The sequence below is a fragment of the Haemaphysalis longicornis genome, unplaced genomic scaffold (genome assembly GCF_048455015.1).
Source record: "Haemaphysalis longicornis isolate Haplotype H1 unplaced genomic scaffold, Haemaphysalis longicornis Haplotype H1 scaffold_81, whole genome shotgun sequence".
Lineage (NCBI taxonomy): Eukaryota > Metazoa > Arthropoda > Arachnida > Ixodida > Ixodidae > Haemaphysalis > Haemaphysalis longicornis.
Genome location: NW_027526449.1, coordinates 52,687 through 77,571, shown reverse-complemented (window position 1 = coordinate 77,571; position 24,885 = coordinate 52,687). Strand labels below are relative to the sequence as shown.

The 24,885-nt window shown below is 45.9% G+C and overlaps 1 protein-coding gene across 1 annotated transcript in view; it reads right to left on the bottom strand.

Moving 5' to 3' along the window:
* LOC144150943 (uncharacterized) overlaps positions 1–24,885 on the bottom strand; it is a 48,285-nt gene that overhangs the window by 8,526 nt on the left and 14,874 nt on the right. Inside the window, exons 5-8 of the mRNA XM_077682250.1 lie at positions 14,596–14,799; positions 9,388–9,579; positions 4,689–4,730; positions 527–673 (exon numbers count right to left, since the gene is read on the bottom strand). Of these exons, the coding sequence (XP_077538376.1) occupies positions 527–673; positions 4,689–4,730; positions 9,388–9,579; positions 14,596–14,799 (585 nt within the window). The remainder of the gene's footprint in view (positions 1–526; positions 674–4,688; positions 4,731–9,387; positions 9,580–14,595; positions 14,800–24,885) is intronic.

Genomic DNA, 24,885 nt, shown 5'->3' with positions numbered 1-24,885 from the left:
TACTGCCATTTTTAGTTCGCCGTGGAGGCCGCTAGAGGGACCGGTACTGGAAAAAGGTCCATTCTCAGGCGGTTTGCACTTTGATTGTTCACGCATTGACTAATTGCAGGGGCCTTTGAATGTGACACTACGCTTTTGATTTTTGCATGCAAGAAAGATTGGCGTTTCAACCATCGTGGTCTTTAGACGGAAGGGCTTCTGACTTTTTGTCGCCCTCTGCTACACAACACTACTCAGGAAACAGTCATTGTCTTTCTGTTGTGAGGGTATTTGCTACGAAAACGCGTTACTACTCCCTCCAAACCCACAATCAACGCATTCGGGATCTTCCGTCGCCGTCACCATGGTTGCAAAAATTATCGCCTAACTATTGCAGCTTGAAATATTCTTGGTGCTCGAGAAATAAAACTAAAGGCGTCAATGTAGTGAAGGAACCAGCTGTTTCAGGGTCGATAGTAATATTTATGCAGGACAGCCAAGACGGGAAATCAGGTGGGATACTTCTGTTAAAACCGTGGGTACTTACTTAACACAATCCTGTTCTGGTGACGGTGATGGTGACTTCGTTTTTCCTGATTCTTGAGCATAATAGATGCAATTGAGGCGCCCAGGCTGCCGAGGGCCGACGCGGTGGCCACACTACCAAGAACTAAGCTTGCAACCGCTGCTGCGTCTGTGTAAGCACAAAAAAAACACGCATAAAGAAAGTCATGAACTTGTATTTGGTTATGACTCACTATTATTAACTTTTTTAGACAGGTTCACGAGAGTAGAATATTTTGTGGAATGCACCGGCAACTTAAGAGCATCGCCTAATGGCCTTTTGATTTCAGGCGCGTACAGCACCAAACATTGATGGTAGCCAACGACAATATGATGAGGTACCAAACCCTACACTCAACGGCATGAAATGAACCACCGTGGGCTTTATATCAGCAAGGGAACGTTGGCTCATCAACATTTTTATTTTGCCAAATTTTCAAGTTATCTTAGACTTTATTTACCTCCAGCGTAGAAATAGCTACAAGCAGACTTTTAACCATTTAATAAACGCCTAATGTATTTTCCTTCTAAATTTAGCCTGTTCAATGGCTTAAAGCGACATAAATATACGTTCAAAACGCTGTAATTTATGGCACTGAATTAAAAAAAATATCCCAACCCACTTTTTTTTTTCCAGAAGACCACCGCAACACGTAAAGAGAAGAGAGCGATAAAAATTGCGACAGAATGTTTTTCCTGGGAACGCACTAGCTCTGAAAACACATAGTTTGCCACATCACTCGTCGTAAAGAATAAAACACAATGCTGTTTGTTGTGTTGAGCAATGAGAAGGGAAAATATGCCAATATACAACAAACACACTGCGTTTGTGTATATATTGCCGCAGTGCAATCCCCCCATCGGGGTATGCGTCATAGCGCCTGTATGAAAGGACTGAAAAAAAGACGAGGGAGAGGATCGAGACGCGTTCTGCCTGTTTTGCCTTCTCTTTCCGCTCGTCGCTGCCGCAGGTCTTGAGCAACCTACGCCGGAACTCTGGCCAGCTGATCATCTTGCGCTCATCCGTTGCCACTTTAAAAGGTCGCCCGTATAAATATGGCCGGAATTTGGTGACCGCCCACACGACTGCCAACCATTCTTTTTCTGTTATGGAGTAGTTGGCTTCGGCGCGTGAAAGAGTTCGGCTGGCGTATGCTATTACATGCTCGACACCATCTTGCCACTGTACAAGTACCGCTCCTAGGCCGATATTGCTTGCATCGGTGTGTATTTCCGTTTCTGCGTCTTCATCAAAGTGGCCAAGGACAGGCGTGCTCTGTAACCGATTTTTGAGTTCGCCAAATGCTCCGGACTCCTCTGGGACCCAACTGAAGGGAACGTCGTTTCTCGTCAAACGGGTTAAAGGCTCCGCTATTTTAGAAAAATTCCGCATAAAGCGCCGATAGTATGCACAGAAGCCCAAAAAGCGGCGGACAGCTCCTTTGTCAGTAGGAACGCCTAATGCGGCTACGGCAGCAGTTTTCTCTGGATCGGGACGGATGCCTTCACCACTGACAACATGGCCTAAAAATTTCAGTTTTTTGTACCCAAACTGGCACTTTTCTGGTTTGAGAGAAAGTTGCGCAGAACGAATGGCTTGCAGAACTGAACGGAGTCGCGCTAAGTGCTCTTCGAAAGTTTCGGAAAACACGACCACGTCGTCTAGCTAGTCAAGGCGCCATTTGAAGTCGGATAAAACAGCGTCCATCATTCTCTGGAACGTGGCAGGAGCGATACACAAGCCGAATGGGAGCACTTTAAATTCGTGGAGCCCGTCTGGAGTAATGAATGCGGTTTTCTCGCGGTCTCGTTCGTCAACCTCGATTTGCCAATATCCACTGCGTAAGTCAATCGATGAGAAGAACGTAGCATGGCGGAGGCGATCTGAAGAGTCGTCGATACGCGGGAGAGGGTACACATCTTTTTTTGTCACCTTGTTCAGTTTCCTGTAATCTACACAGAACGGAGCGTACCTTCTTTCTTTTCTACGAGGACCACAAGTGATGCCCACGGACTCGTTGACGGTTGTATGACGTTGTCGGCGAGCATTTCTTTCACCTGCCGGCGAATAGCATCCTGTTCCTTTGCCGAAACTCGGTAAGGGCGCTGGTGTATGGGTCGCTCGTTTTCATCGGTTATGATACGATGTTTTGTTATGCTGGTCTGCCGTACTTTTGATGACGTAGCAAAGCAATCGCTAAAAGAGTTTACAATCTCCTGAAGCTGTCGCTGTTGTTGTGCTGTCAGGTTGGGGTTCACGTCAACCTTTGTAGTTCTTGAGACATGAGGTGAGGTGGATGACTCCGCTAAACTGTGCAGCTTGGGACCGTCGCTGACTTCTTCGAAGTAGGCGACGGCTGTGTGGAATGGCAGATGCTGGTGTTCTGCGCTGAAATTCGTCAAGAGAATTTCGGTTCGGCCGTTAATAAGGTCAACCAGGCCACGGCCAGCGCAAACTTGCCGAGCGAGAAGAAGCGAAACATTTTGCTCCACGGTGCCACAATTTGCCGGTGCTCGCTGGCGTTCAACGGTGACAAACATGCTGGCTTGAGGCGACAGCGTCACGTTGTCTTCGCAGATGCGAAGTGCCGGTCTTGGCTGAGCCTTCTCTTCGTACCGTGTTTGTGGGGCGGAAAATGTGACGACCAGCTCCCGTAGGTTTATTATTGCGCCGTACTCGCGAAGGAAGTCCAGGCCGAGTATAAGCTGCTTTGAGCATTCATTCAGCACAACAAAACAACCGGTAATGGTCACACCGCGAATTTTGATCCTCACAGTACACATGCCAATGGGCACCACGAGGTGACCGCCCGCTGTACGGATTGGCGAGTCATTCCAAGGTGCTGTAACCTTCCGAAGCTTTCATAATCGGCACCAGTATCGACTAGAGCGGTTACTGGGTGATTATCGACGAATACTGGAATGTCGGCGGAATTATTTCGTTTTCATCAAAGTTCGTTATCTGGGTCGGGTGAGCTAAAGGAGTTCGTCGCTTCGATGGAGGCTCTGGACTTTGTTACGCAGCGGCCTTGCCACCGGAGGTCGCAGGATACTTTAAATGAGGATATCTCGACATTTTTGTGGGAAAGAAGTCAATATCTTTAAAGGATGTCAGGCGCTTTCGCTATGCTCTCATTAAACGCAGCTTGAATTATGCTGTCGGGAATTTTTCTGTGGCGATTTTTTCCCCGTCATTGGTTTTTATCGGTACATTAGTTATACTGTAATACAAAAGACACAACATCGCAGCGTATTTGATAGGCAGCCCTCGCCGTATCAGCGCAAGTAGTGTGCCTCTTCCACCCCGTTATTCGTGTCGTACTCTGAGTATCGTGCCCTTATAACGAGGGGCAGGGGTCGCGCGTACCTATTTAGACATTTCGCCTTCCCAACCCAATCACCTGACATAGGGCCGACCTGGCAAGAGGCCCCGTCAGCGACATTCTCGGGGATTTCAAAATTAAATTTCATTTGAAACCCTAAGGCCGGAATACCGGCAGTCAAAGAACGAGGTAAGTATGTTCAGAACCTACAGAACCTTAGTAAGAGATGAGCTCAATATACGAAAGTTTGTTTCCCTATCAGAGTTGTGCTGAAGCCCACCTGCCGCGATTTTTTTTGAAGAGTGTCAGTGCAAGTATTTTTCTGAATTGAGGATAAATATTTTAAACAGAACCACGCGGTGAAGCGCTTTGCTGTTTTATCCAAAACAAACATAAAATAAGTACAACAAACTTTTGCTACACTCTGTGATCCTCTAGACAGTGTGGTTTAAGTTTTATTTGCCTACTGAAAGCAAGCCATGACCAGCAGATTTTGTGATTGAAATTTTGTATGTCCTTTAAACTGTAAGATTAACATACAATTATTTTTTTCTCTTTGTCCTAGAAAGCACGCGGCTTAGACGTTAGTCGTTGACATGCTGCGTGTCAGAGTACGGGTGCCGCTCAGTCACCTATTTCTCCAGGTTCTTGAAAATACAAGATGCCAGCATGGCAGCATTAATGTCTCTTTAAGGAATTGTTACGACGAGATAGTAACTCTTCCACATAAATTCTCAATTTTATTCCAGTTATATTCTTATGAATGAGAGGCTACCGAGATGTGCCGAAACAACAATAATGAAGGGTATTATTTACAAATACCTGCTTTTTTAGCAGCACCATTCGGACCGGATGGCTTGTGTCCTGCAGAGTTAAAAGCGAGTACACATTGTCAAATCTTTGTCCTAAAAGGAGTACATACTATAGCTTTTATTTGAGCGGCTTTCGCCGGAGTTTAATTCCAAACTTCCGTAAGATAACTTTTTCGGCCCATTAATAACGCAGTAAATAGCAAGCGTTAAGCCGGATACCCACTCTTGCGGAATTGAAAACAAATGAGAAGGCAAACGCATTTTTTAGGGGCGAAGCACCTTAGGACTTCGCTTTGTCTGTGGTTTGTCCCTTGGCGTCCGTGTACACAGTGTGCGCATGCGCGAGGATCATTGGATTGGATTGGACATGGACTTGGATTGACTTCGATTGGATTATATTGGAATAAGTTAAATTGTATTGTATAAGATTCCATTGGATTGGAATTGTATATACGGTACAGCACAGCACAGTACAGGACAGCACAGCACGGGACAGCACAGCGGTTCGAGGTAGGTGGCGAGGCAGTGGAAGTTGTAGGCGAATGTATCTACTTAGGCCTAGTTGTGACCCCGATCCCAATCATGAGGCAGAGATAATTAGAAGGATAATAGTAGGGTGGAGTGCATACGGCTGAAATTCTCAGATAATGAATTGACCCCTACCATTGTCCCTGAAGCAGAAAGTGTATGACAGCTGCATCTTACCGGTAGTCACCTACGGGGCAGAAACTTGGGGGCTCACTTAGACGGTTCAACAGAAATTGAGAATGACTCAGCGGGCGATGTAACGGAAGATGATAGGTGTAACATTAAGGGACAAGAAGAGAGCGGAGTGGGTCAGGGAACAAACGTGTGTTAAGGACATATTAGTAGAAATTCAGAAGAAGAAATGGACGTGGGCAGGGAATGCAATGCGAAGGCAAGATAACCGTTGGTCATTAAGGGTAATAGAGTGGATCTCTAGAGAAGGCAAGCGTAGCAGGGGGCGGCAAAAAGTTAGGTGGGCGGATGAGATCAAGAAGGTTGCAGGGATAAATTGGTCGCAAATAGCGCACGACCGGGGTAGTTGGAGGTTAATGGGAGAAGCCTCTGCCATGCAGTGGGCGTAGATAGGCTGGTGATGAATGATGAATGAATGTATACTGTACACACCCGTTGTCACTCATTTACATGCACGAGTGGGCAATGCCACGGGTGATTTACGTTTAAGAACGATCCCCAGTGCTTCGCCCACTCGTCATAATTCACTTCGCGGAGATGCGTGAATTTTTTTTCGACAATATTTTTTTGACAATCACAATTGCCACTACGTAAGAATTTCAAACTGTTTGAACAACACCAATTAGCAACGACACTATTGATGCAGCGTATTTATACGTGCTGCATCAATAACAATCACCATTACTTGAAAATTTCCTATTTTTGAAACAACAGGAAGCAAGAGCACGCCCATCGATCCGTAAATGCCAGGACAGACCATGAGCGTCATTGTGTGAAAGAATAATGATAACCATACAAAATAATTTGCCCAGATCGAATTTGAACCTTAGCTGTTCTTGGTATAGCCAGAGCAACTGGCGATCCCAGAGCCCATGAGGCTTAGTAATTCACCATGCACATAAGAAGAAATGTGTTCCAAAAACAGAGAGTTTGTAACGTATAATCAGAAGTATAGCGACAGGCTATTCTCGCTTTTGGTCTCCCACCGAAGCTTTACAATTATTCTTCCTCAAAATTTATTGTTCCCCAAAATTGAAATGTCATTACCTGCCAGGACGTCATTACGTGGGTTACTGTTTGGCCATTTATACTTGATTTAGAGCTTTTTGAGTGTAGTTTCTCCGTTATTATTTTCAAGTATCCTCGCTTTCCAATGCACAAGGCGACGACATCCGTAAAGGAACCCGGCAACTATTTTGATGAAAACTTTCACTCTATTTTTCAAGTATGGAACCACTGCGAAAGCTATAGTTGTCTCCAGCACGAAGCGCACTGCGTGATTTGCTCTTCGCACCAGATACACCTTCCATTTAGGCTTGTTTTTGTGTATTTTTTTAAGTTGCTATCGAAAAGCGTTCATTGCTGCAGCTGAAGGAAAATCGGCCAACAGCTGCTGCATGGCCTTAGTGATGTAATTTCTGCCGTCGATGAACGCCAAAAAAAGAACGAAAAAAAAACTTTTGAGCGAGTTTAGAAGTCATCTGATGCGCATAGAGCAGTATTTTTGGCTGAGGTACTTTGGGACCCCTAATCTAAGTACTGGGTGTGTTCGTTGACAACGTTCTGCAAGCATTTAAGAATTCAAAAAAAAGCTGAAGAACCGCTTGCAGGGTTCCTTTAAATTGCAAGCGTCTCGAATCTGCGCACTTGCTTGTAGCACTGACACAATATAAATTTTCCAAACCAATATAAAGGGCAGTGTAAATTTCGCGTTGTCCATGTAGACTTTTCTGAGGCACCCTTGGAGGATGGAATTCTCGCACTTAAAGGCAAAGATTATCGTATCTGTCTATCCTTGGTAGGTGTTCTGTAAGAGCACTGTGTACGTTTTCTGTATTCCGTGGTGTCTCAATGTTTCTATCACAGCGAAATTTTGTTTTGTTTTCAAAATTTTACAATTCCATGCAAATGGTCTACAAAAGCCGATTGTAATTCTTTGGATACCTTAACACAAACTTTCGGTACTGTCTGCCTGTCTCTATATCTGTTGGTCTGTCTCTGTATCTGTCTGTCAGCCTATGCATCTGTTAAGCAAATCATCCTGCTAATGAGACTTCTGGCCGAACTGCTCGCCCAAAAGTCCGCCTTCATCAGGAACTGGTCATTTTGAGCACTGCTGAGAAAATCACCACAAGGAATTGGTCATTGCTGACCTCCCAGTGACCCACACGTAGATGATTGAAGGTTGACGCGACCTACGCCCAGGGCACCGCTAGTAGCCTTTGAAAGAAAAGTAATGAGGCAACTAGGCATTTTTGTGATGTAGTGAGTACAAAAGCATTAGTGTCCCTATGCCCTACGGGTCCTCTAAAATGTATAATTATCGTTTTTTTCTGAGCGTCCTTTGTCTTATCTGCATTACTATCTCCCGGCATACACCCTCGTTCTGATTGCTAAGCAAAGAGAGCGTTGTTTGCGACGCCCAGATGCTACTTCTGTATTTATCATGCAGAGTGTACTCCTCAGGCTATCACCATACGTCTCAATTACAGACTTCTTTCTAGAAGGCCTGAACATTTATAAGTTGTACCTTTATCCAGCCACTTAGAACGATGGTGTTGGAGATGGGGTGAGGCTTCAAAGTACCGTACGCAGTAATTTAATGACAGGGTCTATAAGCGATGTCTCTAATGGTAAACATTTAGCATCATGATCAGGGGCACAAGTACCTTCCTATTGTTTAACCAAAGAAATTTAGGCAAACGTTTCACTACTCCCTCCGCTCGTGGAACGAAACTTCAACATTTTAAAATTTACTCTTCTATAGGCCAAAGTCATTCTTGTCGGTCTTTCAATATTCGACATGTTTTCCACCGACCTGCCAGCCAATCTCCTATTATCTTTCAATTACTAACACTGAATATTTTTGCAGAATGATGGTAGCGCTGCTCCAACAATCCTAACATTGTAAAGGATATTCAGACATATAACATGCATTGCTGTTCTCCGATAACACCCTCATAAATGGCAAATGTTTAAAGACACTTGTTTATTTTCAGCCCACATTAAACTAAAACTTCGCGCATAACAATATATTGTCGGTTCGTGTACACTGCCTGGCGAACTTTCTAGAGCAGCGGCTGTGTACTGGGACAATAAAAAGACGATCGAACTGCGAAACACTTTCTGCAAAACTACCGCACAAGCAACCAAAAAGGAAGTTTTGACGACAAATTATCCAGCACACCGGGCCTTAGGATTGATTCTCTGCTACTAAGCGTAACTATCAATTTTCAATGTAAAACTTAAAACCGCACAATTTTTCTGCCAGCCGACGCCTAAGTGCCTACATAAATACTCCCTGCGTCCATCAAACGAAATCGAAACAGTTCTAGTTTTCAAAGGTTGTTCCCTTCAGGGCAGCTCAAAATATCAGATAAGTTTTAAAACACTAAAGGGATGATCTTATCTACAGCCAAGACATTCACCAAGGCATCGATTACTAGGCACATTTGGTGCCTTCGAGGCGTTCAGAAACATATTCTCATTGACACAGGCAACATTGTTTTTAGATTTTTAAGTTACAGCTTAAAACTGGCTAACTTTTAAAAAAGAAACTCATTACAGCACATCAGGTTCAACCCTGTCATCTGCTTCCAATAAGAACGGGAATACGATGAGCCATGCTCGTGCATCTTGTTTTATAGGAACTGCAAGAAGAGACAACTGAGGTACGTCCGGGGATGGTTTGAACATTCACTTGATTAACGTAACTATTACAATGCCTGTGTATTGTCTATCAGCCGTAGGAATTACAATAAAACCGACCGATAGCTTTTGCTTAGGTAAATCACTGTGAGATGAAGCAGGTACAAGTGGCGACCAAAACTTCCTTTCAATGCTCTAAGGGCTTCTCATACAAATAGGAGGGAGTTGCTTTGCGTTTCAATTTAAAATAGCCCTAAACATATTTTAATTGAAGGCGGCACCTGACACTCAACCTTCCTTGCTAGATAAGCGTAAACAATTTTATGTCCAGTTTTTCTCACCTCTACCCGTGCTGCCTACGCCTCTGCCGCCCTTTCCACCACTTGGAAATCCAGTGACTGAACCACCTTTACCAGAAACAGCCGCCGCTCCGTCCGCTTTGATTCCGGGTCTGGCATTTCCACTGGGGCCTGGTCCAATGCCAGGACCGGAAGGCGGAAGGGTGGATTGTCCGCCAACGTTTCCTCCAAAACCTGCACCTGAGTTTCCTTCAGTCATTCCTTCACCAAATCCTTCTCCAGACCGCTAGCACCGTCAAGTGCCTCGCACATTCTGTCTCCAATACAGCCAGTGCACGCCCTTGGTAATACCGACCAGATTCACAGAAGACCATCGCTACTTTCCTGAAAACTTTTCTTGTTAAAGCCCGCAACACTAGTGCAGAAGGCCTTTACCTAATTTCTTTGGGACTAGATGCCCTTGAACAACCTGTTAAAAGTCTTATAAATTTTCAGCAAAACTTTGTTTTAGTAATAAACGTCCCTTTTTTTAATTTTACTCGTGAATCGTCCGCAACAAATGATTTGTTATCGCCATTTATTCTCTATCGCTTGCTTCACAGTTGTTTTGATCAGGTAGTGTAGTGTTGCTGGGGAGGCAGCATCATCATATATGTCCACTTCATACAATTAAGGAGTTAATCTGGTTACCCAGGATGACAGTACAGAATTTTGGTCTATAAGAGCAGGCTTCAGTGATCACTCGTGAACCTTGAATCCACATATATATAAAATTTATTCTTTCTATTATGACAAGTCCGCATAATGAATAGTTTACATGAATTAGGTCCGTTCTTTTGCCTACCCCGAACAGCAAGAAAAATTAAGTAGAGTCCTTTTTGATGTGATTTATACCTTCACCCACCAACATTTAAGCGCAAAATTTATCTAATTATTCTTAACAAATGTAGCAATTCATATAGCCTTGGAATTAAACAGTAAATCTCCTTCTTAACTGGCAATCTCGGCATTATGGAAAAGGTGCGCAGACTTTTAACAGGGAACATTCGCAAACCATAGCTAACTCGTGTCACCGAATCTGTGCTATATGACTGGCAGTTCTCGAATAAATCGAAGAAGGGTTTCAGTGCTTATAGAACCACTGCCTAGGAACAATCCAGCACAGTGCTCCTGTGATGAAGGAGTACTATTACTACGTTCGGGTTGTATCTCGTGTTTACTCAAAGTCTACAACAGTTGCAAACACGAAGACTTATTGTTTTATGGAGGCGAATAGATACGTTGTTTTTCTAAAATATTACAAGTCTCACAAAATCTCCTGGCGTAGAAAATTTGTAGTGTAAAGAAAGCTTGTATTCTTCAGTGACAATACAATCACCAATCATATAAACCTGTGACGTAATTTAGCCTCTTGTAATTTCACGGGTGATTTCAAAACATCGGCGCTATACTTTCGTTTTTTTTTCCTCTCTCCTCCAGAACAGAAAAGTCACAAAGCACGCCCTCGCCCTTTTTTTTCTTTGCTTTGCCGCTGGCTCCACGGGTTGAAGTGTGGGAGAAGTGGTAGCTTTGCCCGCGTGTCTTTTTTGCTCACTCCTTCTCTTCCTCCACGGCACAAATTCTGTTCACGCTGTGGTTTTCTCTTACTTTTCTTTCCCTCTCGTCGCGTGAATGCCCCGCCGCATCCCGCCAAGACTGCCATGTTTGCTACCCAGAATCGCCAGCAGTGGTGGTAACCGCGAAAACTGTTCGTTAACCAAGTAGTACGTGCAAGGCTGTTCTTCTTTACCGATTCGTTTTTTTTTTTTTTTTTTTGCATTGGGCCTATGAAAAACCAAAAAACGTTCCCACGCTGTTCGGCATAAGCGAGAACTCGTCCTAACCGAGTTCGTCTTAACTGGAGTTCACTGTACATGGGATCAAAAATGTGCTATATTTGCCACTCCTTTAAGGAACTATCCGAAAAGTCGATTAGCTCATAAAAAACGCAGAATTTTTATCTACTTCCACCCACCGAAGTCTTAAAGGAAAAATAAAGCAGTTGCACTCAACGTGAAATCTCCCAAGGGTGGATGAGTGACATGTCAAAGAGGCCGCGGTGTCCTCTATTTTCAGTATCAGCCTAATGTTAATACCAAAAGTTGTCAAGATAGGGCAATGCAGCCCTTGGAAACACCTATAAAAAGACACTGGCTTGAGTTTGAATTATTTTGGCGCTTCTAGTCCGTAACTCGTGGTGATTTCTTTATTTTGTATTATGTACAGTCGCGCTCACTATGACCTACACCGCTCATTAGTATTCAGACGAATATATCGTCAAAACAATGACTATGGGCATATACGTTAGGATAAGGCTTGATTCATTAGGACGTTGTTCTCCTAGTGCGCACTTGGTCTTTAACACGGGGTGCCAAACAAAGGTCATATAAAGCTGTGAATACTAATGAGCGGTGTAGGTCATAGTGAGCGCGACTGTACTCCTTTACTATCTACCAAGATCAGCCTCCATGGCAACGGCGCACCGCGAAAAGCATTCCAAGCAACCTGCATTTCAGTAACGTGTGCCTGTATGACGCAATGAGATTGACATCGGCTTCGTAATGCGGCGGACCCAGGTTTCATCCCGACTACAAGAAGCTTGCGGTAATGTTTACGAAGGCTCAGTTTGGGGGCGTGATACCGAGTGACAGCACTGGCTGTATACCGTGCATTTACAGTTACAACAAGACGGCCGCTAAAGTGCTCCGTACTTAAAATGCACAATTTCTGAACACGCGCAACTTGCGTATATCCATTAAGTTTATCGTAAAAGCCTCCTTGTGACTGTCTGTGTGCAATATGGCATCATTGCGTAAATTTGTAACGCACATGCTCTACAGACAAAAGCGAATACACGAAACTGATACTCCACTCTATTAGATGCGACTGCATCTCATTCACTCGCCTTGTCCCTTCATACGGCGTTGTTGCCCGTCCACAACCCTCCCCCTACACTATAAAAAAAATAATAGTTAGCGGCGCCCGGTTTCGATCCCACGACCCTGTGGGCGGAACGCGAGGTACATGGTGCTCTTCCCACTGCGCCACAAAACCGAGACAGAGTCAAATGATACGAACGCGCCTTATATCCTTGACTCATTCAAACTACGTCAAGAAGCTACTGATACAACGCATGATGGGGCAATGATTAACACTTGCAATAAAAGAAAAGAAGCTCCCACTTACAACAACAATGATGGAGTAAAGGTCGTTGCGACAGCGAAGATTGACGAATATTGGCCAATAAAACGTAATAATAATCATAAAACATAATAATCATACGCGTTCCCGACACGTTTCACGCGATTTCAGAATCAATCCAACGGAAACACCAAGTCAACCCCACGATGCGTCCAATCTACACAGGGTTCCCCTCGCGGGGAGGTGGGCGAAATTTTTTAGGACAGTTTCTTGGCAGACTCTTGGTATCAGCTAGCCATGAAAACACCACTAGAACCAGTCCAGCCAACCACTTTTGTTATCGAGGTACACTCTCTCATATCAGCCTATAGTCGCCTGTGTTTACTTGAAATGGTTCGCCAGCGCAAGCAAGCCAACTCGGCTCTTTTCCTGGGACTCCAAATATTACTTTATTCAAATATTGTTTTTCTCAGTAAATCTTTACATTGTACAAAGTCGCTCAGCTTTAATGCTTTTAAACCTTGTTGCCAAGAGCGAAAAAAAACACTATGCACACAGTGATCCCAAAATTTACATTTGCTTCAGGTGTTGCAGCCTGCCGTGTATCTATATCGACTGTATGATTGGATTCATCGTTTCAATTGCACTTGTAGCCCCGATCAAAACAGGCCGGTTCGCGCGCCATCGATGGCGAGACTGAGGAACCAAGCGGTGGTAAAATGGCCGGCAGAGCAATCTTTCAGTGCGTACACTGGGTATTTCTCTAGTCTTCGTTGCTGTAAACTTAGCGCAGGATCAGGCGTTAAACCCTAGCCTAGTCATGCGGTATCCAGCCGCGGAGCTGACAGCAAGCGAACCGATAACAAAGGCGTTGCTTGAAGACAATGGGGCGCGAAGATTGACCCTCAAAAACGTAGCGTAGTGGAACGTTTGCTTTGAAAAGTTGGTTCTCATACAGGTTTGATATTTCTGAGCTGCATTTCAGTAAGAGAGCGCATCAACCTACGAGGAACTGGAAGCATTAAAAATTTCGACGGTGGTTCGAACCTTCTAGTCGGCTTATCCGCAGCAGAAATGCATGTGTAATCGGAGAAGGTTCCACTATGGTTGACAATTCCAACTTACATAATATTTCTTGTACTGATTATGTTTTGGATGAAATGGCGCATGGCAACGTACCTCCACTGTTTGTATGCGATTCCATTTCTGTCGCGGATGTTATATAAAATTCAGAAATAATGTTACCATGGAACTGAATCAACGTTACTATAATAATAGCAACACAAATTGGTTTTACGTTCGACAAATAAAATCGCACTGATTCATTTTTATAACGCAATTGTGTTAATCGATTGGAATGTAAAGCACAAACGACGGAACCAACAGATAAAGAAGACACGCCACGCTGCTGTGTACTTTCTGTTTTCTATTTGTTCAGCTGCCTTATATTCAACCCACATTTTTATTTTAAAGGTCTTTTGCTGGTCTTGTTATATCTTGCATACAATTTGAAACGCCAAAGCAAGCTCTGCTCTAAATTCGGGAAACCTGCTGAGGTATTCCAATGCTGGGAATGATTAGTCTTTTGTGACACTTTTTTCCAAATTTAAGTGCAACTAAAATTTTAGTTTTTACTTACATATTGACAACAAAGAAGTGTTTATTTTTGGCAAAACATCTATTCAAGCAGAAAAGCAATAGTACCGCTGCCGTATTGCACCACCGTTTTCGTTAAAAAAAGTGGCCGACATTGCAAATATATTTCTTTTACGCCAAGAAAATCAGCAAAGAAACAGCGTTCGCTAACGTTCCAGTTTTGTATTTATATTTTTAAAGCTCGAATTCCTCTGCAATATATATTGGCTTAAACTGCCAACTATATTTTGATAAAGAAAATCTCTGACAAATAAACTTTGAGTTTTCTAAGTACGGCCATACAAGTAGGCGTTATTTAAACTCTAAAACCAACTCATTACACGTCTTTCGTGATAGCACTACTTGGAGCACAACATTGGTTTCGTAATATCTTTGATACGCAATGTCGATGATACCCTATCTATTTTTTCTCACCTGCAGTGTTGCTGGTCACGCCTCCTCCGCTGCCGCTTCTCGGGAAGCCAGTACTTTGACCCGCTGTATTAGGGCCATTTAGCCCCCCACTTGCCGTCTGAGCACCATTCCCTCCTCCGAGGTTCCCGTTAGCAACTACCCCATTGCCAGATCCAGTGCCAGGAGCCCCACGGTTGAGTTGTCCGCCAAAGCCTCCTCTGAAACCTGCGCCAGCGTTTTCCACACTCACGTTTCACCAAGAATAACTTTAGTACAGTTACAATCGACATGTGTCTAGGGCCTTTCCTTCACCTCAAATACAGCCAGTTTGTCGTCGCCTAGGTGGTTCCCACTACCTGAAAAAATTCTCAAAAGACTTTCCCTACCTGTTGGACACGCATTATTTTATTTTGGGCTTCTATCACAGGCACACTCAGCGTGCAAGAATTATGATTGCCTTTCACATTCCTTGTAGAAACAGTCATCACCCTACTGCTTTCTGAATACACTGAGTTCAGGTGGCCTACATTGCCCGGTTTTATTCTACAGGTCGCCTGTCCCAGACACGATGTTCTCATCCCCATCTGTAACCAGCGGCCCTGGTCTTCCGGGGCGGATGAGAGCTAAAGGCTACGGCATCTTGGACTAGGGACGCCATCGAGGACGCCATCTTCCTTGTATGGTTGACGCTAAAGCATGACGATCATCTGTCACTCTGTTTCTTTATTTTTGGGCACAAGAAACGTTAAAGCTCTCTCTCTCTCTCTCTCTCTCTCTCTCTCTCTATCTCTCTCTCTCTCTCTCTCTCTCTCTCTCTCTCTCTCTCTCTCTCTGCCCGAGTGTTGCTTCAGAGTCATTTTGATATGGTGATGCACAGCTGGTTATAACACAGGGTGTACAATTTATCGGTGGAGTAAAAAGTTTTAGTTAAGAGAGTAACGAATTGTAAAAATATACCACCACTGCCTATGGAACGGGTCTGCAGTGCTGTCTCTGGGCGGTGTTGGAAATGTAAATACGGTTTGACTGCGCTGTAACGAGACGCCGGCAATACACTGCGCAAAGCTTTCACATTCAGTTTCTTAATACCACACAAACAAACGCTCAGTGTAGCCTTTGTGTGTAACGTTTATTTACTTCCCCGCACGAAGTGCTAGGCAAGTAATAAATACGCAGTTTTAACATAAACGCTACATGACCCGGCCGTGAAACCTGCATTAAAGCTTTTTTGATGGGTGAAGCCCCTTAATAAGGGCTCGAGTCCTCGGCATCCCATGTCGTCAACTCATGTCATAGTCGATTTAGTGACGGTACTAAAGCACCGATACACTCGTTTATGCCTCACGCTAGAACTTACGCGTACGAAAAGAACACACCGCGACTCTCAATTTCCAACGACCCACGCTAGAACGGCTCGTACTTCAAGCAAAGCTGTATACCTCTAACCGCCAACGGTTTCATCTCCGTCGGAAAAAAACGCCAAGCACCAAGATTGTACTTGTGCACTGCGTGCTTCACCCTATCCCAGGTTTCACGTTATTGAAATGGCCTGGGGTTTTTTTTCTTTCAGCACACTCGAAAACTCGGGCTCTTTTAAGCGAAATACTACTTTTAACGAAACAACTTATTTCCCTGCCCTGAGACGCCATTCCAGACTTGTTAATCTCTCGGCGATTCTTTTCACAAGCCAAAGAAACGGATTCAGACAGCGCAACGGAAACCGCGTGAAACCAGCTGCGACAGAACATACCGAAGAAACGAAGATACAAGGAAAAGGAAGGCACGGTTGTGGTTTGGCGAGATCTTGAACTTTCCGACTGACCAAGGAAGCTTGCTCAGTTTGAACCCAAGTTCGGTATGAAAGCGATTCTAGCACCCGTCAAAAAAAATGTGGAGCTGTCCAGGACTTTGGCCCGCCAAGTGAAGAAAGAAAAACCTAGTCGTGTTACGAAATGCGTTACGCGTTTTGCCTCTAGTAATGTAAGACAAGCGGTTTCTAGTGGTTTCCAAAAAAATGTTTGTGACTGTCTGCGTCCGCACTGTAGCATCATCGCATATTAAGTGGAGGAGGAATAACTTTCATTGTTATAGAGCAAAAGTTTGCTTCCTGATGTGGTGGTGCCCTTAGTCCAAGGCCCTAGTCTTGCGGGGTTTGCTGAAGCCCTGGGGATCAGCTTAAGCCGGTAGCTCCGGACCGAAGTGGTCAGCGCAACGTTCCATTGCTTAGGGGATGGACTGGGAATTTAGGGGCATTTTGAGTGTTTGGGCAGGTCTGCGTGATGAGCTACAGAGATCCGTATTCGTCGGGGCAGTGAGGGCATTTGTTTGAGAACTGGTCCAGATAGATGATCTGTAATAGGCTTGTGTGCGTGTATCTGTCGGATTCTGGCTTCTTCTACACTGCGGTTTTTGTGTAGTGGTGGGAGCTTCTGGAATGCGAGACGGTAGTGCTGTAGGATTTCAAATCACTGTGGGGGATGGGTTGCGGGAGTTCTTGGTCCGACTGTTGCGGCGCTCGGCGGGCATACGCTCGAGCAACAGCATGTGCTTACTGCTTTCCGCCTAACGCCATTGTGTCTAGGCGTCCATACAAGACGCTTGGGCGGTATGAGGTAACTCGGCTTGCTTGTGAGGATTCTAAAAGTTGTATGCGAGGCACGCCCCCTGTCAAATTTACAACATGCAGCTTATGAATCTGTTATTACCCTAATGCTTTGCTGATACGTAGTGGCGTTAACAATGGCCAAGGCGATGACTGCTTCCTCTCCTTCGAATGGTATTGATGTTTCAATCGTTGCAGCTGCAAACTCTGTGAATTCACGGTTGATATCTCTCCCCCTATAGCTTGGAGGCCCAGGGAGCTGGCTGCGTCCATGTAAACTCCGTTGCATTGGTTCCCATAATGTTCTTGTGGGCGTTTTGCTTGTGCATGTCTTTTTTGTGCGTGTTGTTGCGGGAGCATAATCCTCAGTATCGGTACTACTGTGATTTTTTATCTTGAGTGGGCCGGGGTATGAGTCATTTCTTATGATAGGGTTCCCCTACCGGCGAGCGTCAGAAACAACCGTTCTCGTTGGCTAGTGAGGTGAGCTTCTATGAGCTCTGCACCCGTGTTATGTGGGCCCAAGTCAAGTATTGGGTGGTAAGCGGAATGATCCCTTGAAAGCCTTCCCTATGATTACATCTGTTGTCTCCAGGTCGTTCTTGCGTAGCCGCTAGTGGGGGGTTACATAGATCATTCTGCTGATGAGGAACACCTGGACTATTCTAACGAAGTCTGTTTCTATCATACCTTGGTTTTATTCCATGATGTGGCCGATCATAGCCATAATCTGAGCTGAGGCTCGTTAAAGTCGGTGTATTGTGCTTCTGCTGCGGAGGTCTTTATGTCAAAGCCTGGGATGCGAATGTTGTCAACGCAGAGAATCGGCGCCGTTGGTGGGTGGAGCTAAATATCAGGTTTTTCGGCCCCATGCCGGTTCTGGTTAATAATTAGAAGCTCCGATTTTTCGGGAGAGCAGACCAGGCCGTCGGCATTTACGTATTAGTTTACTATGTCAATGGCCTTCAGGTCGCCTTGGAAGGCTCCGTCGGGCCCTTGCGTGCACCAGATTGTAATATTGTCTGCGTAAAGTGTATGCTGGACATTTTCGAGTTTGTCGTGTCTTGCCGGTAGCCCAATAGTGGTGATATTGAAAGGTTACCGATAGTGAACCGCCCCCGGAGGTGTTCCTTTGTTCGGTACCAAGGCGTTGGAATGGGCTAGTTGGTACATGTTTGAATGGAATAAAAGCCAGCGGTAAACACAGGACACAGAAGAAAATGACGGGGCAAGTCGATCGGTAAGTAGATCTTGTCAGTTGAAAAAAGGCCGAGGGCAGTCGTGGGGGTCCGGACCATGAGAAACGCGTAGATGTAGTTGTAGGTCTTAACACCGCAGTTGTTGAGCTGAAGTTGTCTAGTATGGTTTGGTGGCTGACGTTAAAGAACGCATTTGAGGTCGTGAGCGAGAATCGCTCATGGGTCACCCTTTTCTAAAGCTAAAGGAGAACACCCCTGCTGGAAAGATGGGCTCGATATTCGAAGATGAAATACAGGAATAATTCGTGGTGCTCAATGTACGGTTGAAGGCCATTTTCGCATCCTTCCAGCTTCACTGCACAGCATAATCGTGCTATGCAGAGAAATCAATTAGGTGTACAACACTTCAACCACACAAAACTTCCTTGAACCTTAGAACCCTTGGTTTCTCAGTATTGCATCAACCTTCCAATCATGGTAGCTGCCGGCAATGTTTAATGCCTTATTCTAGAGCTGAGCAGGAAAGCTCACTGTGAAGGAAAACCAAATGCAAAGTGTATAGTTCTCTCTGTACTGTGGCGTTAATATAGTCATAAAAGTTGGGTCCGCAAGCCCTTTATTTTCTGTTGCATTATTATTTTTGCTTTATGAAAAAATATTCATAAGGTACAGCACTTGCAAAGTTTAGTGGCATATCGAGTTTTATAAACATACATTTAGAATAAATGACGCCACATAGCAATACCAAGAACTTTACACATCACGGAACATTGAATATGAGTTCCTTGGTGAAGCCCATGGTTGAAATGTGATGACATTTAAAAGCATGACTCGTGTACACTCTGCTTTTCTTTGCCTCGAGAAAAAATCACTTCATTTATTAAACAAGATGATATAACGCGAAGCTTTCTCCCTTGTAAACTGCGTAAAAATGGAAGCCAACTACCACGCAACAAATCCAAGCAAGGAACCAAGAAGTGGAGTCTCTACCCCAGCGCAGAGCAAGAAATTCTGAAGTTCACAAAAAAAAGAAGCCGAGATACAATGCAAGCGGAGACAAAAAAATCCTGACCTTCAGAAGCAAGTAGCGGAATGGAAACGCCAGCGCGAAGAGATACTCGAAACAGAAGGCGCGAACGCGCGGTTCAACGGGACACAGAGCTCGGCTGTTTTATCAGATTGTACAGGTTTAAAACCGGCTTCAATTTTTAACTTTCACACCGAGCAGGACACTTGTTTTGAGGAATGGCCTCGTTTAATTTAATTTGCAAGGCATGCATGTTTAAAAGGAAGAGTCCGCGTTATCCGCGTAGCAGTGTCACGCAAGGAGCATTGATAACAGTACGTTCGTGGAGCTAATTTTGCAAAAGGTGAGGAGCTCCGGCGTTGGAAATGGGCTCCCGTTCACTTGTTTGACAAAATTTGCAGGGGAAACATGTAAATGTTATATCTGCGTTTTTGGGGTTTTATTAAATGTCAGTTGCATAAAAAGACCCCTGTGCACGCGTTCGCACGTCTGATGCTAGGTACTCTAACGACTGCAAACGTGCGCCGGGCTACGAGGAAGCCGGCCAATGAAAGAAGCCATAAAGGGGCACACAAGCCTAGAGTCCTTCGACGTCCCGGTTCTTTCCGAGCGAAGATTCGACGCGCACCTTGCCACAAAGCCGGAAAAGTGCTGTTTCGCATACTGAAGTTCTTAAGCTACTTCGTCAACGTTGACGGAGTAGTGCCTGTCCCGCGAAAACTTCAGCTATTACCAACTTCCCGACGCTGGAATATAAGAAAGGAGTGTGAAGATGTTTCGTTCTCTGGGAGTACTACCGGCGCTTCCTCGCAAACAATGCACGCTTAGCAGATCCCCTTATGCCACTGACAAACAGCACCCGTTTTGGTGGGAAGAGGACCACAAAGAAGCATTCCGAGAGCTGCTACAACGCCTGCACAGCAAGCCTGTGCTCTCTCATTTCGACAAAATGCCAAAACAGAAATACACGCAGATACCAGTGAGGCAAGCTAGTGTGCCCTCCAAGTCCAAAAGCAAAGCAGCTAAGAAAAAGCAATCGGCTTTTCCAGCCGTGGTCTGGTGAAGGAAACAAACTACTCAACCTCTGAGTAATAGTGGCTCGCGGTTAAACGGGGCATTCAGATATTTCGCCCGCACTTGCTTACCACACACCATTAAAGGTTGTGACAGACAACCATGCGCTGCGTTCGCTCACCAATTTGAACGACCCCAACTGCCGTCTCGGGCGATGGAGCTTGTGATTGCAAAAATTTGATGTTATAATCGTCCACAAAAGTGGCAGGAAGCATTCGAATGCCGACTGCCTCTCTCACGCCCCGGTCGACCCACCATCACAGGACACCGATGAAGAAGGTGCGTTTTTTCGAAACGGGACAGAGAGCGACGGCGTGCGCCAGCGACGCATCCACCCCGAATTTCATGTCACGCTTCCCCACCTTCAAGGACGTAAAGTCGGCGTGCCAAGGGCCTTCAAGCGAAACTTGCCGGCAGCCATCTCGGTAATCTCCGCCCTCGTAAAATGCACTTCAAAACCAGGGACAACAAATTATATTCTCGTCATTCCCACAGGCCCTCGTGACAAAATTATGGCAGCGTGCGCGTCGGAGAGATATCCTTCCGGATATCTCCCCGCATCAATCACAATTGAAAACATCAAGGTAAGGTACTACGGCCCCGCCTTACGTTCCATGTCTCCACTACTTCCGAAGCTGCCGTGAGTGCCAGTGATGCAAAACGCCACCGAAGAGACCTGCCAGGCTTCTGCAGCAGATCGTCGTCCTGTCGAGATCCTTCCAACACATCAAAATAGACCTTCTGGGCACCTTCCCTACGTAACGAGCTGAAAACAAGTGGATTGTCGTAGCGACAAACTAAATCGCGCGCTACTCAGAGACCGCCGCTCTTCCGTGGGGGACTAAAAACAAGACGTCGCAAAGTTCTTAATCTACCAAGTTCTGCTCCAACATAAAGCCCCTGAAGTACTAATCACGGACCGCGGGACGGTCTTCACTGGGGAGCTCATGCAAGGTGTCTTACGCTATAAAAACACTTGGCCCTGAAGAACGATGCCATACCAGCCCCAAACGAACAGACTACCGTAACGCCTGAACAACACCACAGCGTGTGTGCTGTCTATTTATGTCGATGTTGCCCATAACTCGTGGGACGCGGTCGTCCCTTATGTCGGCGTATACACGGCTATCTACGAAGCTACGCTGATGACAACGCTCTAACTTGTCTAGGGAAGATGGCCCTCTACGGTTCCCAATTACCTGCTGCCTCACGTAGAAGACGACACCCTCAATGCTGACGTCCAAGGATATCTACAGTGTACACGGAGAAGGCTCACCAGTTTTCTCGAGGAACGACTTTGTACCAGCAGCTGGCACACGATGGACGCTACAACCTCCGAAGCCGATAGGCAGAGTATACGCCAGATGACCTAGTGTTGGTTTTCACCCCAGTTGGACGACGCGGATTCAATGAAGGGCTCCTGCGGCAGCATTTCGAACCCTAGAAATTTCAGCACCCGCTGCTGTGGCTCAGTGGCTAAGGCGTTGTGCTGCTGAGCACGCGGACGCGGGTTCGATTCCCGACTGAGGCGGCGCTTTTCTGATGGAAGCAAAAAGCTAAAACGCTCTTGTGTTCGAGATTTTGGCGCACATTAAAAATCCCAAGGAAGTCAAAATTAATCCGGATCCCTCCACTACGGCGCGCCTCATCGCCTGAGTAGCGTCGGCGCGTTAAACCAATCAATCAAATCATCTACAAATCTAAGCGACGTAATGGGTTACTTATCTATCAGGTTGTCTCGCACGTTTACGCCGGCACCTGGCGACGACCCGCGTGGTCCTAAATCGTCCACGTGACTCGTCTCAAGCCTTACTACGCCAGATACAGCCTTTTTATATTTTATACCATAGCTTTCGTTTACCATTGGGTTGCTGCAATCTTGAACTGTGTGTTTAGGGGGGGGCGGGGCAATGCAGAAAACCTTGCCTTCGGTTTTGTTTACTTCTGCGGTTTGTTGCCAGCGTCTGACCACGCCCTGCTTTCTTATCTGTATTCGAAACGAAGCGTGTGTTTCTCTTTCTTTTCCATGCCCGACAGGCTATCTTTTTAAGAGCGAAGCTCTTTACCAAATCGTAATTTTTTCTGTCCGTACTTAAAAATACCAAGAAATTGCCGAGCGCGCGCCCGTGAGCGCGGGGCTGCGCGGCTACCACCCGGCCGTTAAAAACAACAAGAAACGCTCCCGGGAGTGTGTGCACGTGAGTTCCTACTTTGCGACGACCACCAAGCAGTTGAAGCCCTGCACACGTTTGTCACGCAAAACCAACCCGCTTATAGAGATTGGCCAAGATATGCCCAAAACGGGACTCCAGCGTAATCGTCGCAACACTTTCGCTAGCGCAATCACACTGCTCGCGTCACCCGATGGCTCCGCTCATAACATAGAGCTGTGCATTCGTCATTCGCATGCATCTTAACGTGCGCCGGCTAAGGCGCATAGATGGGTTGCCCACAAGTCGTCCGCACGCCCAATGGAGAGGCCACTCACACCGAAGCTCGTCGCACTCGGAATAGAAAACGGAAATGACTCCAGACAGCCAACATGAACCACGTGGCCGGGAATGCTGTCAAAAGGCGCCGGTGGGCCCCAAACACCGAATCGGTTCAACCCAACTGGCGAAGGTGCGTGAGTGGTACTGGCAACATCCAGCCGTTACCGTTCATCAGCAGTGGCAACGTCAGTCGATAGCGGAAGCCGACGCTCGGCTCAACCGCCGGTTTCTCTCAGTCGAATTTGAACACTCGTGTCCAAATTCGACTGAGGTTGTGGTTTATGGTTTGACTCAAACCAGGTCGTGGTTTGACTCAAAAACAATGATCAAATTTATTCTCAATCACGAAAAACACACGGAGGGTCTTAGAAGGCTGCGGGAGATCTTCCGGACGCATCGGATGAACACGAGAAGATGCGAGTGTGCCGGACGTGACGCGATTCGCTAATTCGAAGAAGGGTGCCTCTGTTCAGCGTGAGCAACGGGTTGGTGTACCCGCTCAAGCCCACCTCGTTGCCGCTGTTGAACGACGTGGAAGAGCGGATGGTCTCACCTCGAATTCCGCTCACGAACATTCGTCGTCTGACTAAAGGCTATCGTCCGTACGAAATACGTTGCCAGATCGGGAACGTATTTATGAACAAGAACGTTCAGGAAACTGTGCAGCTATTCCTGCGTGCATTGCCGGAAGACACGGCGGTGGACGTGCACCGGAAGCACGGCCTGCTCAAAAAGCCGGTATATAAGTCGGGTCTAATGACTAACTGAAACCTGTACGTGTGGTTGGAGTACCTGGAGGAAACACTCACAGGACCGAGTCTGACTGGGTGCCTATCGAACCCACAGTGGTTGTGACCAATCTGAGCAGAAAGAAAGACGAGGTGGTCAGACGCAAACAATTAATTCCCCCTGACACAGGCAAATGCAACGACCATGCACAAGTCTCAAAGAGCCACATACGCGAGTGTCGTGTACGAATTCGACAAGGTGCACAAGCAGAAGCTCGTGTGAGTGGGCCTTAATCGGTGCACCAATCTCGAAAAACGTTAGCTGACCAACACCGTCGAAGACTTAACGCTTCACCACGGCATCAAAGACAACCCGGATCACGCACATTATGCTAAATTTCAGAGGTTACAAAACTACCCACTCGGAACGATCTGCTGAACTTGTAGAATGGCATACGCAAAGATCGGCGAAGATGAATTCACCGTCGCCCTGCTCAACGTTCGATCGCTTCACTGCCACGCAACCGACGTCAATCACGACGAACAGCTACGAATGGCATACGTAATATGCTTCATTGAAACATGGAACAATGCCAGAATGCAGATCTAGGACTACGCTTGTGTTGGATACAAAAAGAACGTGGACAGAACTGTCGGATAAGTAAGCGTCTGCGTCAAAATGACTGGAGTCCTCTACCAGAACTACAAAACGTGGACCTACCAAAAGACGGTGGGTTCAAGCCTGAAATCGAACTTCGGTGGCTTTAGAATGCTCGTACTCTACGTTGCGCCTCACACTACTCAAGAGAAAGCTAAAACGTTCTTCGCATTGAAGCTCAGACACATGTACGAACAGGAATGTGCACCCGTTCTAGTGACGCGAGACTTTTACGTGAAGAGAAAGGGGGACACGTGGCTGGATCTGTTCAGTATGAGTATGGGACACATGAAGGATCGAGTTCAGTATGAGTTGCCTTAACCAGAAATGGGGTAATCTACCTACTACTGTTCGTGGAACTTCCATAGATCTCATCTATTAAAACTTCGGCACTCCTCAAATAAATCACTTGTGTCAGCCACTGCCGGTCTACCATGGCGATCGCAAGGCACTATGAAGAGAACGCCTGCGTGTAAAAGTAGACGACACGACGATGTACTTCCAGCATTGGCTCCACAACAACCACCACTA